The 13,279-nt window shown below is 37.2% G+C and overlaps 1 protein-coding gene and 1 long non-coding RNA gene across 2 annotated transcripts; one reads left to right on the top strand and one right to left on the bottom strand.

The window, feature by feature from the left end:
- The first annotated feature begins 1,930 nt into the window (after window positions 1–1,930).
- Window positions 1,931–3,555, top strand: LOC149050959 (uncharacterized). Its single transcript, XR_016184161.1, has 3 exons — window positions 1,931–1,962; window positions 2,256–2,356; window positions 3,149–3,555. It is a non-coding gene; the product is annotated as an uncharacterized LOC149050959 (long non-coding RNA).
- Window positions 3,556–4,163: 608 nt separating this feature from the next.
- LOC113670075 (uncharacterized) lies at window positions 4,164–8,979 on the bottom strand. Its single transcript, XM_027186159.2, has 4 exons — window positions 8,615–8,979; window positions 6,992–7,082; window positions 6,320–6,746; window positions 4,164–5,835 (listed from the first exon to the last, which is right to left on the bottom strand). Exons 1-3 carry the CDS (start codon window positions 8,936–8,938, stop codon window positions 6,568–6,570), a joined length of 594 nt encoding a protein of 197 aa, XP_027041960.2. The 5' UTR covers window positions 8,939–8,979; the 3' UTR covers window positions 4,164–5,835; window positions 6,320–6,567.
- Between the last annotated feature and the right edge of the window lie 4,300 nt (window positions 8,980–13,279).

Here is a 13,279-nt window from a genome sequence, read left to right as displayed (position 1 = left end):
CGCTGTTTTTAACGTCTTTGTCTTTGGTTGTAAACCTCGTGTTTCTAAGATATCAAAGGCATTTCGTAAGAAACTGAGAAAAGCGAGGAAGCAATGCTTCTGACAGCATATCATAGTCAGTAAAGTGCAACTGGCATTACATGTTGGGAAATATCCAAGGAGCACTAAATTTCAGCAGTGCTCATAAAAAGATTCCCCTATCAGAAAAGTTTGAGAAAATGGAACGGTAGCAGTTTACACATATATTTTTTTGGTCAATAATGCAGCAAACAAGAATTTGATGTCATCTTGTTGATCCTCGATAGACTTCCGGCAATCCTCAACGAATTTCCAAATTATCAGGCAGGGGCTTTACCCTTATACTACATGTCATTCTCAGAGCAAAGTACAAAAAGCTGCTATAAGACATACCTGATAGGCTTCGTGTATGAAAGCAATGAGTCACCTGCGGTGCCTCAGTATCCACCGATTGTCGCCCGATAATTATCGCTTTCGTCGGCCACAGCGGAAGTCGTGTACTCGGCAAATCGTCGGTTGTCTTTAAAATCCTCCATATCAATTCGAAACACCATGCTGGCAGATGCAATAAGACGGTGAAGATAATCGTTTCCGAGCCAAAACTCGCCTTTCAGATTTCCAAAGCCTTTTTCGTATGATTCCCAGTCGACATAAAAGTCAACAGAGCCATCCATGCGCCTTTGAAAGGTGGTCCAGCCTCCGCCATCAGTTGTCATGTCACACAGCACTTGGAATGGTTCTTCTTCATCAGGGTAAACCCAATACACACCGTCAGTTGTGGAACCATTTTGATAATATTCAAGACAGTTCTTAGGGTAATCTAGAAATTAAAAAAAAAACGACAGTTAAACGCGTTGAAAATAACAAAAATTATGTATTCTATCTGTCTCTCTCTGTCTAAATGTTTTTGTTGTGGACGTTACATCCTTGATCTTTCGTAACCTTGCCGCATCTGATGCTAATCTACCCGTTTCATCTGTTCGCGGCATTTTCCGAGGGATAAGTATGTGTATTTTAATGTCGTTTTTTAGTAGGTTTTATGCAGTTTCGTTTTACGATTTAAGTAGTCTAGGTAATTTTATAGTTTTAGTGTTGACATAATTGGTTTAATTCTTTTTGAAATATTTTTTTATTAAGCGTGATTAATAAAATGATTATTAACTAAAATGTGATTTCACCTTTAAGCGACGATAAACTTCAATCAACATGCATATGCCAATTTATTTCCTCGTTAATTAACGCACGACCAATGTACAAACTATGCAAAGCTGTTGGTATGTCGCGGTCTTCCTGTATTTGACATTTTTACCGCTGATGACGGCAGAAAATGTAATGAACTAGTAAGCTTGGCTTACTTTAAAACTACGCGTTGACGGATTTCGGGTGAACTTGTTTTGTTTTAAGGGGGCGAGCTTGTGACGGGGCAAAACTTTCATACATCGATTGATGTAAGGATGGGAAAACGCTGGAATCTTCATCAGCAGGATTTATGTCAAAAATAAAGCAAGGTTTTTCATTGCAAAAATTATACCCATAAAATAGTTTCAGTACTTTTTATCAAGGTCTAACTTTTTTGTTTTATCATGGCCCTACCGCGCTTCTTTCCCTGATGCAAACATCGGCAAATTTCCCACCAGGTTGCCGCAAGAATCTTCGATTCTTTAAAACTTTAACAACATGTGTTAGGTAGAGTAAGGTTAATGCATCCCAGTTAAAAAACATTTTAAAGAGATCCAGCTGCAAAGTTAACAGCTCTCAGATCTGGTTCTTAGATATTGCCTAAGCCGGATACAACGGCATGAAGAAGAAATGTTAGACAGAGGTCCATGTGTAGTATTTATCGTCGGTAAGTTTATGATGAAGAAAAATGAATGTTTGTTTCATTTCTATCTGATTTGGTAATTAGGGAGGCAGATGCAAGAAAATTGGTAGATTGAAAACAGTGTAAGTAGTGAGAAGGTTGAGTTTTCTTTCTCGTACAAAGAGCCTAAATAATGCATAAAATCAGTTCTTCTACCTTACATTCTTTCAATTATTTTTAAACAGATATTTACATTGGTGTTCCCATAATTGATCAATTTTCAAAAATAGTTGCTCTCTCTGCATCAAAATTCGATTGAATCTTTCAGATCCTACTCGGAATTACGAGTAATGCCGTATAAACCCGTTTAAATATGATCGATTACGATTCCATTCAACCTTAGAAGAAAGTTAAAGTCAATTTTTTGTACCGTCAGAAAGTTCATGACGAAGGTAGAACCGGGAAGAGGTTCCAAGTTTTGGAATAGTAGAGTGCACTGCCAATTGCAGAAAACTTTTAAGCCCGTTGCCAATTCAGGTTTGTTTGAATTTGCTACGGTTTTGTGTGTTTCATGTATTTACCTGGGGTATTTTCGCTTTTGAGTGTTAATTTCCCTTATGTGTGCATGCCTCGTGCAGTTTGCATTCCTTTAAATATGTATGAGTTATGTCTCTAAAAAATACGTACACCTTATTCGATGATGTAAAATTTAATACACGGGGATATTTTGCAAATTGCCCAGTATTCTTGCTAGCGCCGAAGGATTATTACTATCCACCGTTATTTAAATTTTCAGTATTTTGATTTTGGTTTGCGAAATACATCCATCGCATAAGGAGTACGCGAAAGACGAAAACAAAACGAAAGAAACCATCAAAATTGTACTTTGTGACCAACAAAAAAATCTGTCGCGTTCAATACTTCGTTTCTCTACACGTCAAGCCTCGAAAAACTAGCGAAAAAATCAAATTTTGGATCGTTCTGTTCGGCCATTTTGTTATCCCTTATTTTTTGCCTAGTTCTTCAACTTAATACCCTGGAAAATTTCGCGTGCTCTCTACATACTAGTGGAATAATAACCAGACTACCGTTGTTTTTCGCGTTTATATGTATATTTTTCTTACCTCTGATCAAGAAATCATTTACAATTAACCCCAAAGTTTTCACCAAACCAACCAAAAAATATTAGTTGGAAGGTTTTTTCAGCTTGAGTCATGAAATTAAGATCAGAATATCAGTTTTGCCGCTAAACAAGTTCAGCCGCACGAAGTGTTCGGGGAATTAATTGTTAGGAATTACTCATTCGTGTCAATTGCATCTCTCGGTCAGGTTGATGTATGAGCGGCAAAGCCTTCACCATCCTCAATTCAAGGTCGTTTATCGAGATTTGCTCGGATTATGGCTGCTGAAACACTGAAAAATCCGTATCGCTAACTGACAGTGACGTTCAAACTTTCCTTGAAGGGAAAGGAAACCAAACTTGTACGCAAAGAAAAACCAAAAGTTACGAAATCAGTGGCTTTGCTAATGGCATTTCCCGCTGCTGAGAATGAAAATCGAGAACTGGAAGATTTGCCACTGCCCGATTCTGGCCGAGTACCTGAAAGATTTCCTCTGTTAGTAAGGACCAAGTCAATAACATAGAATTTGTTTATTCAAATTAATCCCATTGTTTGTTTTTGTAGTTTTTCAACGTATATTTTTCATCTTGAGCCTTCGCGCCAACGCACTTTACGATTTTTATTCGGGGATTATCGATCCTTTTAATTTATTTTCACTCATTAAAAAAATTGACTTTTCTTGTCAGTAAAGGGCTATTGTGTTTATATGACAGATTCCTGGTAAAGAAATTAAGTGTAAGTCCTAAATAATTATAATCCTATACATTGCCCCAGTTTTATGAGACTTTATCCCTGGTGAAATATATAATCGTAAGTCGCTAACTATTTTTACGTCGAAGCTTAAGACAATTTCTAAAAAATTATTTCTTTTTCAACTGTATCATTTAAATACTAGTACTAATTTCACTTTCGTTTACTACAATCGTTATCATTGTTGTCATTATTATTTTTAACTCACCAACACAAGGCCCTCTAATAACCTTAATACAATCAATGCGATAGGGTTCCAGCGCGTTGCCATGGAAGTTAACATAGTAAACAATAAGGCGATCATGACAGCAGCTCCAAACAGAAGAGCTCCACTCACTCGTAATGTTAACCATCCCCCTGCGATTTGGAACACCATGTAACCGTGATAAAATGCTCCTAGAATTACACCTAACGAAAACGAATGAAGCTATCATCTGTTGCGGCTTAATCAAACGATAGAAAGAAGATTAAAATCCCACAGAATCGACTACTTTATTGCACAACTTGTAATATTCTTAATAAGGAGCGAATCCTACAGCCACTACAGTATTAATCCGTAATACACTTAGTTAAGCCCACTACAAGGTATATCTTAGCTTACCACCGACCAAAAAAAGCGTCCTGTAACCCGAGGGGCACCTGTACTGAGGTCGGCTCATGTGAAGTGGTCGCTTACGGAAGGATGAAATCATAAAGTAGAGACAAACCAATAGTGTTAAAATTATCCGTGATCGGCTGCAAGCGGTGATCGCTAGCAACAATGAAATGAAAAATAAGTGGATGGAAAAGTGGTCAGATAATTAACTGAGTGTAAGGTTTCACTGCGCTTCACTTTCGTTAACCAACGATATATATCTTTTTAGAAATTTACAAGCACAATTTGATTTAAGTGTTACATGGATGAGTTTTCTCTAAGCTGCTATCTTCACTTATCCGTGTGATTATTGACCATCGCACCAATAGCGACATTCAAATTTACTCTCAACCCAGACATAACAAAGAATCCAATAAATATCATTTCGGACAAAATGTAACGCTTGGGGAGAGCATTAACAGCCATTTTACGTTAGATAAACATTAAGCAATCTTCGATAAACAGGGAAGCAAATATTAAAAAATATTAGAAAGAATCCTCCTATCTCGATTTGTAACATAGTTAAGATTTACGCATCTTTTTCGATCTGTTGGCCATAATTCAGCTTAGCACCATCTAAGGGAGTTCACGGTTTATGCAAATGTCTTGTGTTCCAAAACATTTTTATCCATGGTTATTTTCTATAAGTTCACGTTGAAATGTAGAACTTTTAGGTAACTATTTATTGAAAGACGCAGTAAAGAAAAGAAAGTTGACAGGTCTTCAATTAGGTTAATGTGTGACGTACCAGAGAAAAGATGAGACACGAGCCAATTACTGCAGGTCTCTTTTCATCGAGTTGACGGGAGATATTTTGCAAGGCTCTGCTGATGTTTATTTTAAGTGCGTCTGCAAGCCAGCGTTAGTAACGAAATAACTTCTCCATTAGACAATCTTTGAGACATAAAAACGTTTAGTTAAAAATAAGCCTACTCTATGAAAGTCTCAACTGACGAAATAAGTAACGTTTTCACAATACGAATTAAAAGTACCTTTCTCTCACTGCGGGAGCGACATATATTCAAAGACAGACAAAGTGCTTTATATACGTAGATAAATCAATGAAACTACTTCACAAACAAAATAAGAAGGTTTATCACCACTAGGAGCGTTGAAAGACTTCAGCTAAACGCCCATCTGCCAACAAAATATCTCATTAACCGAACTTGTATATTACAATCATCACAAACTAAATTAAGAATTATAACTCCACGCACAGCAAACATCTTTAATTCTTAATTAGAAGCTACAGTTTGCTGTTGGCTTAAAGACGCAACTACCTCAATTGAAATCATGCTGGTCGAATTTTGATCTCGGTGTGCTTTAAAGAATATCCTTGTCCTCAAAATGACACCCATGTAATACCTTGTGCGTAACCTCCGCCTTTGTACAAACCATTTGGATTGGCGTTATGGCAGTAGTTGTACCACCAGCCACCTTTATACCATGATGCACAGTTTCCACTAGTACCAACGTCGTTATCTTTGTCTTTGGTTGTAAACCTCATGTCTCTAGGATATCAAAAGCATTTCGTAAGAAACAGAGAAAAGGCGAGGAAGCAATGCTTCTAGCAACATATCATAGTCAATAAAGTGCAACCGGCATCACATGGTGGGAAATATCCAAGGAGCACTAATTGTCAGCAGTGTTCATAAAAAGGTTTCCCTATCAGGAAGGTTCGAGAAAGTGGAACGTTGAGCAACGTACACTTGTTTGTTTTAGTTAATAGTGCAGCAAACAGGAATTTGATGTCATCTTGTTGAAAGGAGCAATCCTGGTTAGCAATAAACTGGAAGTTGAAATATCTGATCGGTGATGATGCACTTCAGTTTATATTTCTCATATGTAGAAAAAAGCTGATCAGCTTAAGTGTAGGGGATCCTTGATCGACTTCCGGCAATCCTCAACGAATTTCCAAATTCTCAGGCAGGAGCTTTACCCTTATATTACAAGTCATTCTTAGAGCAAATTACAAAAAACTGCGATAAGACATACTTGATAGGCTTCGTGTACGAAAGCAGTGAGTCACCGGCGGTGCCTCGGTATCCATCGATTGTCACCCGATAGTTATCACTTTCGTCGGCCACAGCGAAAGTCGTGTACTCGGCAAATCGTTGGTCGCCTTTGTAATCCTCCATATCAATTCGAAACACCATACTAGCAGATGCAGTCAGTCGGTGAAGATAATCGTTTCCGAGCCAAAACTCGCCTTTCAGATTTCCAAAGCCTTTTTTGTATGATTCTCAGTCGACATAAAAGTCAACAGAGCCATCCATGCGCCTTTGAAAGGTGGTCCAGCCTTCGCCATCAGTTGTCATGTCACACAGCACTTGAAAAGGTTCTTCTTCATCAGGGTAAAGCCAATACACACCGTCAGTTGTGGAACCATTTTGATAATATTCAAGACAGTTCTTAGGGCAATCTAGAAATTTAAAAAAAAGCGACAGTAAAACGCTTTGACAATAACAAATTAAAAACTATATATTCTATCTGTCTCTCTCTGTCTAAATGTTTTTGTTGTGGACGTTACATCCTTGATCTTTCGTAACCTTGCCGCATTTGGTGCTAATCTACCCGTTTCATCTGTTCGTGGCATTTTCGGAGGGATAAATATTTCCCTCTCGTAGAGTTGTTTTTTTGTCTTTTCTTGAGCGGATTTCCACTTACCTCTAATACACTTACAAAAATGAGTGTTTGATTTGTAGTCAACAACACAAGTTTCATTCTCCTTGCAAGGATCATATTCCTCGCAGGTGCTCTAAAAATTTAAGAAAGAAAATCAGCATACAAAAAGATTTCCATTGGATGATGGCAGACGTTTTCGTTTAAGGAGGCTCCATAGCGTTTTTTAACCAATCAAGATCTGGGTGCAAATGTAGCGCGAGTGTCATTAAACATGGCGGCTCGATACGATCGCACAATCGTTATCTGAAAAGGTGTGTTAAAAACAGTTACACAGTATTTATGTAGTGGAGTCTAGGTTTTCCAGAAACTGCACCAGTAATATTTATACGTACTGTTTTGCGACAAAGAAAATAGAGATCTTTCGAGCAAGATTTATCGCGTTTCCTTTGGTGGAATTTCCTAACATTTGCTGGACCGTTAACAAATTTGTGCCTTACCTAGTGCCTGTTGATTAAAATGAATCATTTAGACCAAGCTTGAGATAGAGGAAGAAAGCACAAATTGCAAATAGCGAGGAAACTGCCTTTGTAACCTTTAATTTAATTCGGCTTTTAAATGATCGGCAGTACAAATTTCAAAAATTAGGAAAATTTTGAGATATTTCACCGAAGCAAATTGAAGAAAATCAAAGGCAAAGCCAAATTATCACTCCCTTCGTGGAGTCTAAGCTCAATAAAGAAAATCATTCTGATAAGATCTACTAGAGCAAACGATAGTCCGAGGCCTTTTTTCATCGCCCTTTGGATGGCTTTTAGCGAAAACATAAAAGGTTTTCTAGAAAAACAATGCGCTGGCGCACAAGCTAAGATTAAGCAAAAACCCTATAACTAAAATCTTACTGCCTCTTACTGCCTCTCGTCGGTTATGTATTAAATTTTAAAAGAAAGAAACTCATAACATAAACAGTGTTTGTTTGGAATAGTCCTAAAACGAAATCATCCCACTTTATTCCGCTTTTAGTATGTTGGCTTCTTCTGTGTTATTTCTTACTACATTTCATTAACCTTACGTCTTTAAAGGAAATTTGTATTAGATTATGTTTCATTTTAAGGTACATTCGTTTCACGAAAGGGTGCCCTAGTGAGGAGTTCTCGTTCCTTCTGTAGGCGAGAACCTCTGCGGTCTTCATAACAGGTGCGTCTCGGCACCGATAACTCTAGAAAGATAATGTATTCTTTCGAATCAGTTGACTCAATTGAGACGTGAAAAAACTTGCTTAATATGACCGAGTTGTTTACAAAGGCTGATAAGACCTCGTAGATACAAAAATATTTCAAAAGTCTAGAGTTTCAAGTGTTTTATCGTGTTGTAATCATTTCAACTTCTCAAGCTTTTCTGAGCCAAGCATGTGTCCTCAAGACCAGTAATTACTTACTCACAATAAAAGGTAATCAGTACCAAAATCTCTGCATCATCTAAGAGTTCCTATTCATTTATTCGCGAAATAGAACGGTCCTAGTTTATAAAGAATGCATACTTATTAAATTCTTGAAACAATCAGCCTGACTGTAATGAGAATCGCAGCATCCTGTTTGTAATGAATTGAGACGAAAAGTAATCACACTTTAACGAACCGAGGACATTCGAGTTCATCAGTTTTATTACCTGTATTCCTCTATATGATGCTCCATCCTCTCTTGTAAAATTCGCCTGACTCGCAAATCGGTCCGAGCCACTTAGCTGACATCTACTTGTCTCCTTGTCATGGATGGGAAGGAAGTTGTATGACAAACATCGATCTTCAGAGACACATGCAAACTGACAAGATATTTCAGATGCTACTTCAAAGTCTCTGAGGACACTCCCGTTGAGTTTTTGATCGTTTATCGCCTTTGCGAAATTAGCAGATTTAAAATCTGGCTCCGAAAAACGATTTGAAGCTTCTGCGAGGCCCATAAGTGCAAACATCAATAGGGCCCATAGGTACATGTTTCTTTTTTCCAATGCTGACCTCGACTAAGATCGCACTCGCTGAATCAGCAATGTGGTGAATCTAAACTAATCAAATTAAACTAATTAAAACTACCCCGATTCATAACTAATGACCTCATTCGAGGTGAAACAAAGAGGTGCCATTGCTACGATTTTTACAACATTTAACCATTAACTTCTCAATAAATATGCATGTTTTACGTCCTTAAAAATAATAATCGTCATTTACAGCAACACGATTGTTAAATTGGTTATTCTCTTGGCATCTAATCATACAACTGCATTAGTATTACGTTAGGCAATGACCTTGCAGGTAAGCTGCGATTTTAGCAATAGCAGAGAAGCCTAAAATGATTAGGTCACGACGGGAATCGAGCCGTTGCCTCTCGAATACTTGAGAGCCTTAACTGGGACTACGAGTTTTGGCCGGGAGTAGAGTGGCACTAGTCCCTCGTGGTCGTCATCGGCCATGGCGAATCCTTAACTTGAGAGAAACATGATGTGACACACGAGAGTGTAGCTTTTTCAGAATTAGGAGAACACTTCACAGAGACGTCAGGCCTCACTGGATATACCTTCTTTGCAATATAATTTCATCCGCTGAAAAATATTGTTGGCTGAAAAATCTTGGTTTATTCGATAAAAAATATTTTTATTCGATAAGAAATACTTTCATTCGATAAAAAATATCGTCATTCGATAAAAAAAAAATTATTCCATAAAAAAATATCTTCCTTCGACTAAAAAAAATATTATCATTCGGTAAAATCACATGGTTAGCTTAGCCCTGGTCGCTGAGCTAGAAAGCCTTTGTTTTGCTGCTACTTTAGGAAGCACGAGCCAACGACTGAACTTGCAAGTTGGTCAGGTAGTGAACCGTGCGAGGGACATACTGCGGTACAACGGCTCCACATTCAGCTGCAATGCTTCCACATCATTCCGAGCTGAGTCAACATTTCATGGTTCATTTCCCAAAATACCTCGACTGGCAGTGGCCGCACGTCATAGAAATGTTCTGCCAAAAGAGGTTTGTAAAACATGCAGTTGTACACATGGAAAAAACTCTGTCTTCAAATGAAAACCCTTTAACCCATGATGAGATAATCTGTTTGGCTCAAGTCGATTTCCTCTCAGATGACGATGAACAACAGAAGCAGCAAAATTTATTGGTCATCACTAAGCTTACCTTTCGCATAAAAACTTTTTTATAGAATGAAGATCTATTTTTATCGAATACAAATATTTTTTTATGGAATGAAAGTTCAATAAATCAAGATTCTCTAACAAACAATTATTTTAACGAATGAAATTGTATTTTGTCAAATAAAAATATGTTTTATCAAATAGAAACATATCTTATCGAACGAAAATATATTTCGTCTAGATAAAATATTTTTATCCAATAAAATTACATTTTTACTACATTTTGCTCCATTTCGGCAACCACGGTAGACGAAAGAAATATGAAGACATAGAATTCTTTTTTCATCCTGTTGAGGTATTTTAGTGAAAATGGTGTTATTAATAATATTTAATAATATTCATATTATTATTATATTAATGTTATTTCTTATATTCAGTAACTTCTTCCCCACCTTGCAATTATTTTTCGTTCAGTTGTGTAATTACCTAGAAGGTTCTTTATTCTTCCTTGTATCACTGCTTCTGTGTGAGTGCCAGATAGAACGTGTCACGCGAAATAATTCACTGTATGAAAAAACCTGGACATATTGCGAACCAACATAATAACCAGCTACAAGTTGGCTCGTTAACTCAGTTGGTAGAGCACTGCACCGGTATCGCAAAGGTCATGTGTTTAGTTTTTATTGGTACGATTTTTCCATTATTGCTTGAGTAGGACTCAGTATCGCGAAGATCGCTTTCATATTCATCACATCTTATTACTAAAAACTACAATAACGTGAAATAATTCATACTTTAAGTCTTTAAAATCACACGTAACCAACAAACGTTATGCATCGATCAATTCTAAGCTTCAACATCACCTTCCCAGTGCCAGAGCTATGTTCAAATGCCCTACCCAAGAGCTAGATCTGCTGGTCAACTTTTTTTGGTAAAGGGCAAAATCAGCGACTGCATCCCAATCCTCCTGGGTTTTTTTCCTCCTCCTCTACTATTGCACCAGCAGCTGAACACCTGAGAAAGGCTATCTTTTTCTATTAAGTTTGATCCTCCAGTTTCTTCGCCACTAAAAACCAGCTTATCAAGAATCTGAGAACTGTTATATCTCAGTACTTCATTGTTTATTACTCGTTTAACGTGATTTGAAAAAACTTGTTTAAACCGACCTTAGAATCAGGGCTCTACTTAACAAATAGATTCCAAGTTGCCGTGCGTCTGTTCAGTAATAGATCACAGATGACGTCAAAATGTGGTAAGAACAAAAAAGTGGCTTCCTCTGTGTTCTATTATTGAACAGACGCACGGCAACTTGGAATCTATTTGTTTTATATATTAAAGAATTAAAAAAAGTTTTAATAATGACGTCATCTATACGTCTGTCCTCCAATAGATCATAAGTGGGAACCAATCAGAGTACGTGCATAACTGGGCTTATTACATAAAAGACGATATCTTTCCTCACAAAGAGAGTCACATATCTGAACAAGCTAGTTTGCCAAACTAGTGGGATACATTTGAATTAAGCTGTACTTTCGACCTCCTCCGCAGCCAAAGACAACTCTAAATCACCATGAGACCCTTCATCTAATGACTCATAAATATCCTCATGTGTCAAGAATTTCACCCTCGCATCATCAGCGCAATTATTCTCAGGTAATGCCCCACTGCACATACATTTTCCATTCATCCTGGCGTGTATATCATCCTGACAAATCACATAGTTTGATGAAAGGTCCATTGCAGCCGTTTCGCTTAATTTGGTTTGGTTACTTTAATGTGTAATTTTCATTATCGTGACATGATTGTAAGATATACTTGCTGTGATCCTTGAGGCTCTCTGTATGTGAAGCTGCACAACAGTCCTCGGGAATCTGTAGCTCAAGCAGTAGTTAATCGTTCAAGTCATTATCGTAGTTACAATCACTAACTTGATGTTGCGTGACATAACCACTGATGTCAAATTGCGTTACATCTTGTTTCTTTTTTGAGACACAATCTTTGTTTATGTTGTTCTCATTCGTGTTTGGAATTTCTTCCATTTCATCATTCCCGGAATCATTTGGCCTTTGCTCGCATTTAGATTACAAATTACAAAGCTCTTGATCATCAAAATCATCAGTTGAAAATTCATCAAACTAAAAGGTGAAAAAAATCGATTTCAAAACTTTTGAAAAATGAATTATCAAAAGAGCATGTCTGTCACTCAACAAACTCTCAATTTATGATTAATTAGCGTAAGCTTTATTTCATGAATCGTGTCCAAATTCTTCACATTCGAAGAATTAGCTACAAATCCTTACTTGATTACCTCACAACTTGACAATGGATTGATTTCCTGTGGAATAGGCTTTTCTGAAAGTGACCAACTGATACATGGTTTATAATTTGCTTTTTTCTGATATACCCTACGACCAGCTTATAATATGGTAAAATATGCTTACGGCGTCAATACTCCCACGATCTATTGATTGATGCGAAATTCAAGTTTCGCTCTTGCCACCGCCAGGAATAGGGCCCAGACTTCTTCCCAATTTTTGTTTGTTTGTTGTTGTTGTTGTTTTTTGTAAGAATTCATCTTTATCTTCAGTAGCTTTACCAAGTTTGAAAAATTGTTTCGCAAAAATCCACATCTTTACCGATTTTAAGAGAGAGCGTATTTAGACTGTCTTATTAAAGGATCCATAAAATTGCACAAAGCTGGAACAGTGCTAGTACAGATTTAAAGAAACATTACATATATATAAAGATTTATCTGCCCTAGTTCAGTTCCAGAACAGTGTTGCTGAAGGTAAGCTCTCCAGTTTCTGGCAAAAAAAGTGCCATACTTTGAACTACGATTGGAATCTGAGCGAGAAGTCTCCGCGATTCGTTTTGCTGCTTCCTTTATTTTTAGCCTTCACCCAAGTGACCAAGTGATGTTTTTTCGGGCAGCTAATACTCACATACCAGGGGAACGATAGCCAATCCTTCTACAATCGGGATTGTGGCATTTCTGGTAATAAACACCAAGTCTCAAATCTGCCACAATCCTAGCCTGAAAAAAAAATTAACTGCGTGTTCTTTCACTCTATAATCATTGATTTATTTTAGAACAATTCTAATTTTTTAAATCAATTTTTTTTCTTTCAAGAAAATTTTAATATTCCTCATCCTTCACCACGCCATGGTTATAAGTTGACTTAATCCTGTGAACTG

Source organism: Pocillopora damicornis, chromosome 2 (genome assembly GCF_964200805.1).
Source record: "Pocillopora damicornis chromosome 2, jaPocDami1.2, whole genome shotgun sequence".
In the NCBI taxonomy this organism is placed as follows: Eukaryota; Metazoa; Cnidaria; class Anthozoa; order Scleractinia; family Pocilloporidae; genus Pocillopora; species Pocillopora damicornis.
The sequence above is the reverse complement of the archived record's forward strand: the minus strand, read 5'-3'. Positions and strand labels throughout refer to the sequence as shown.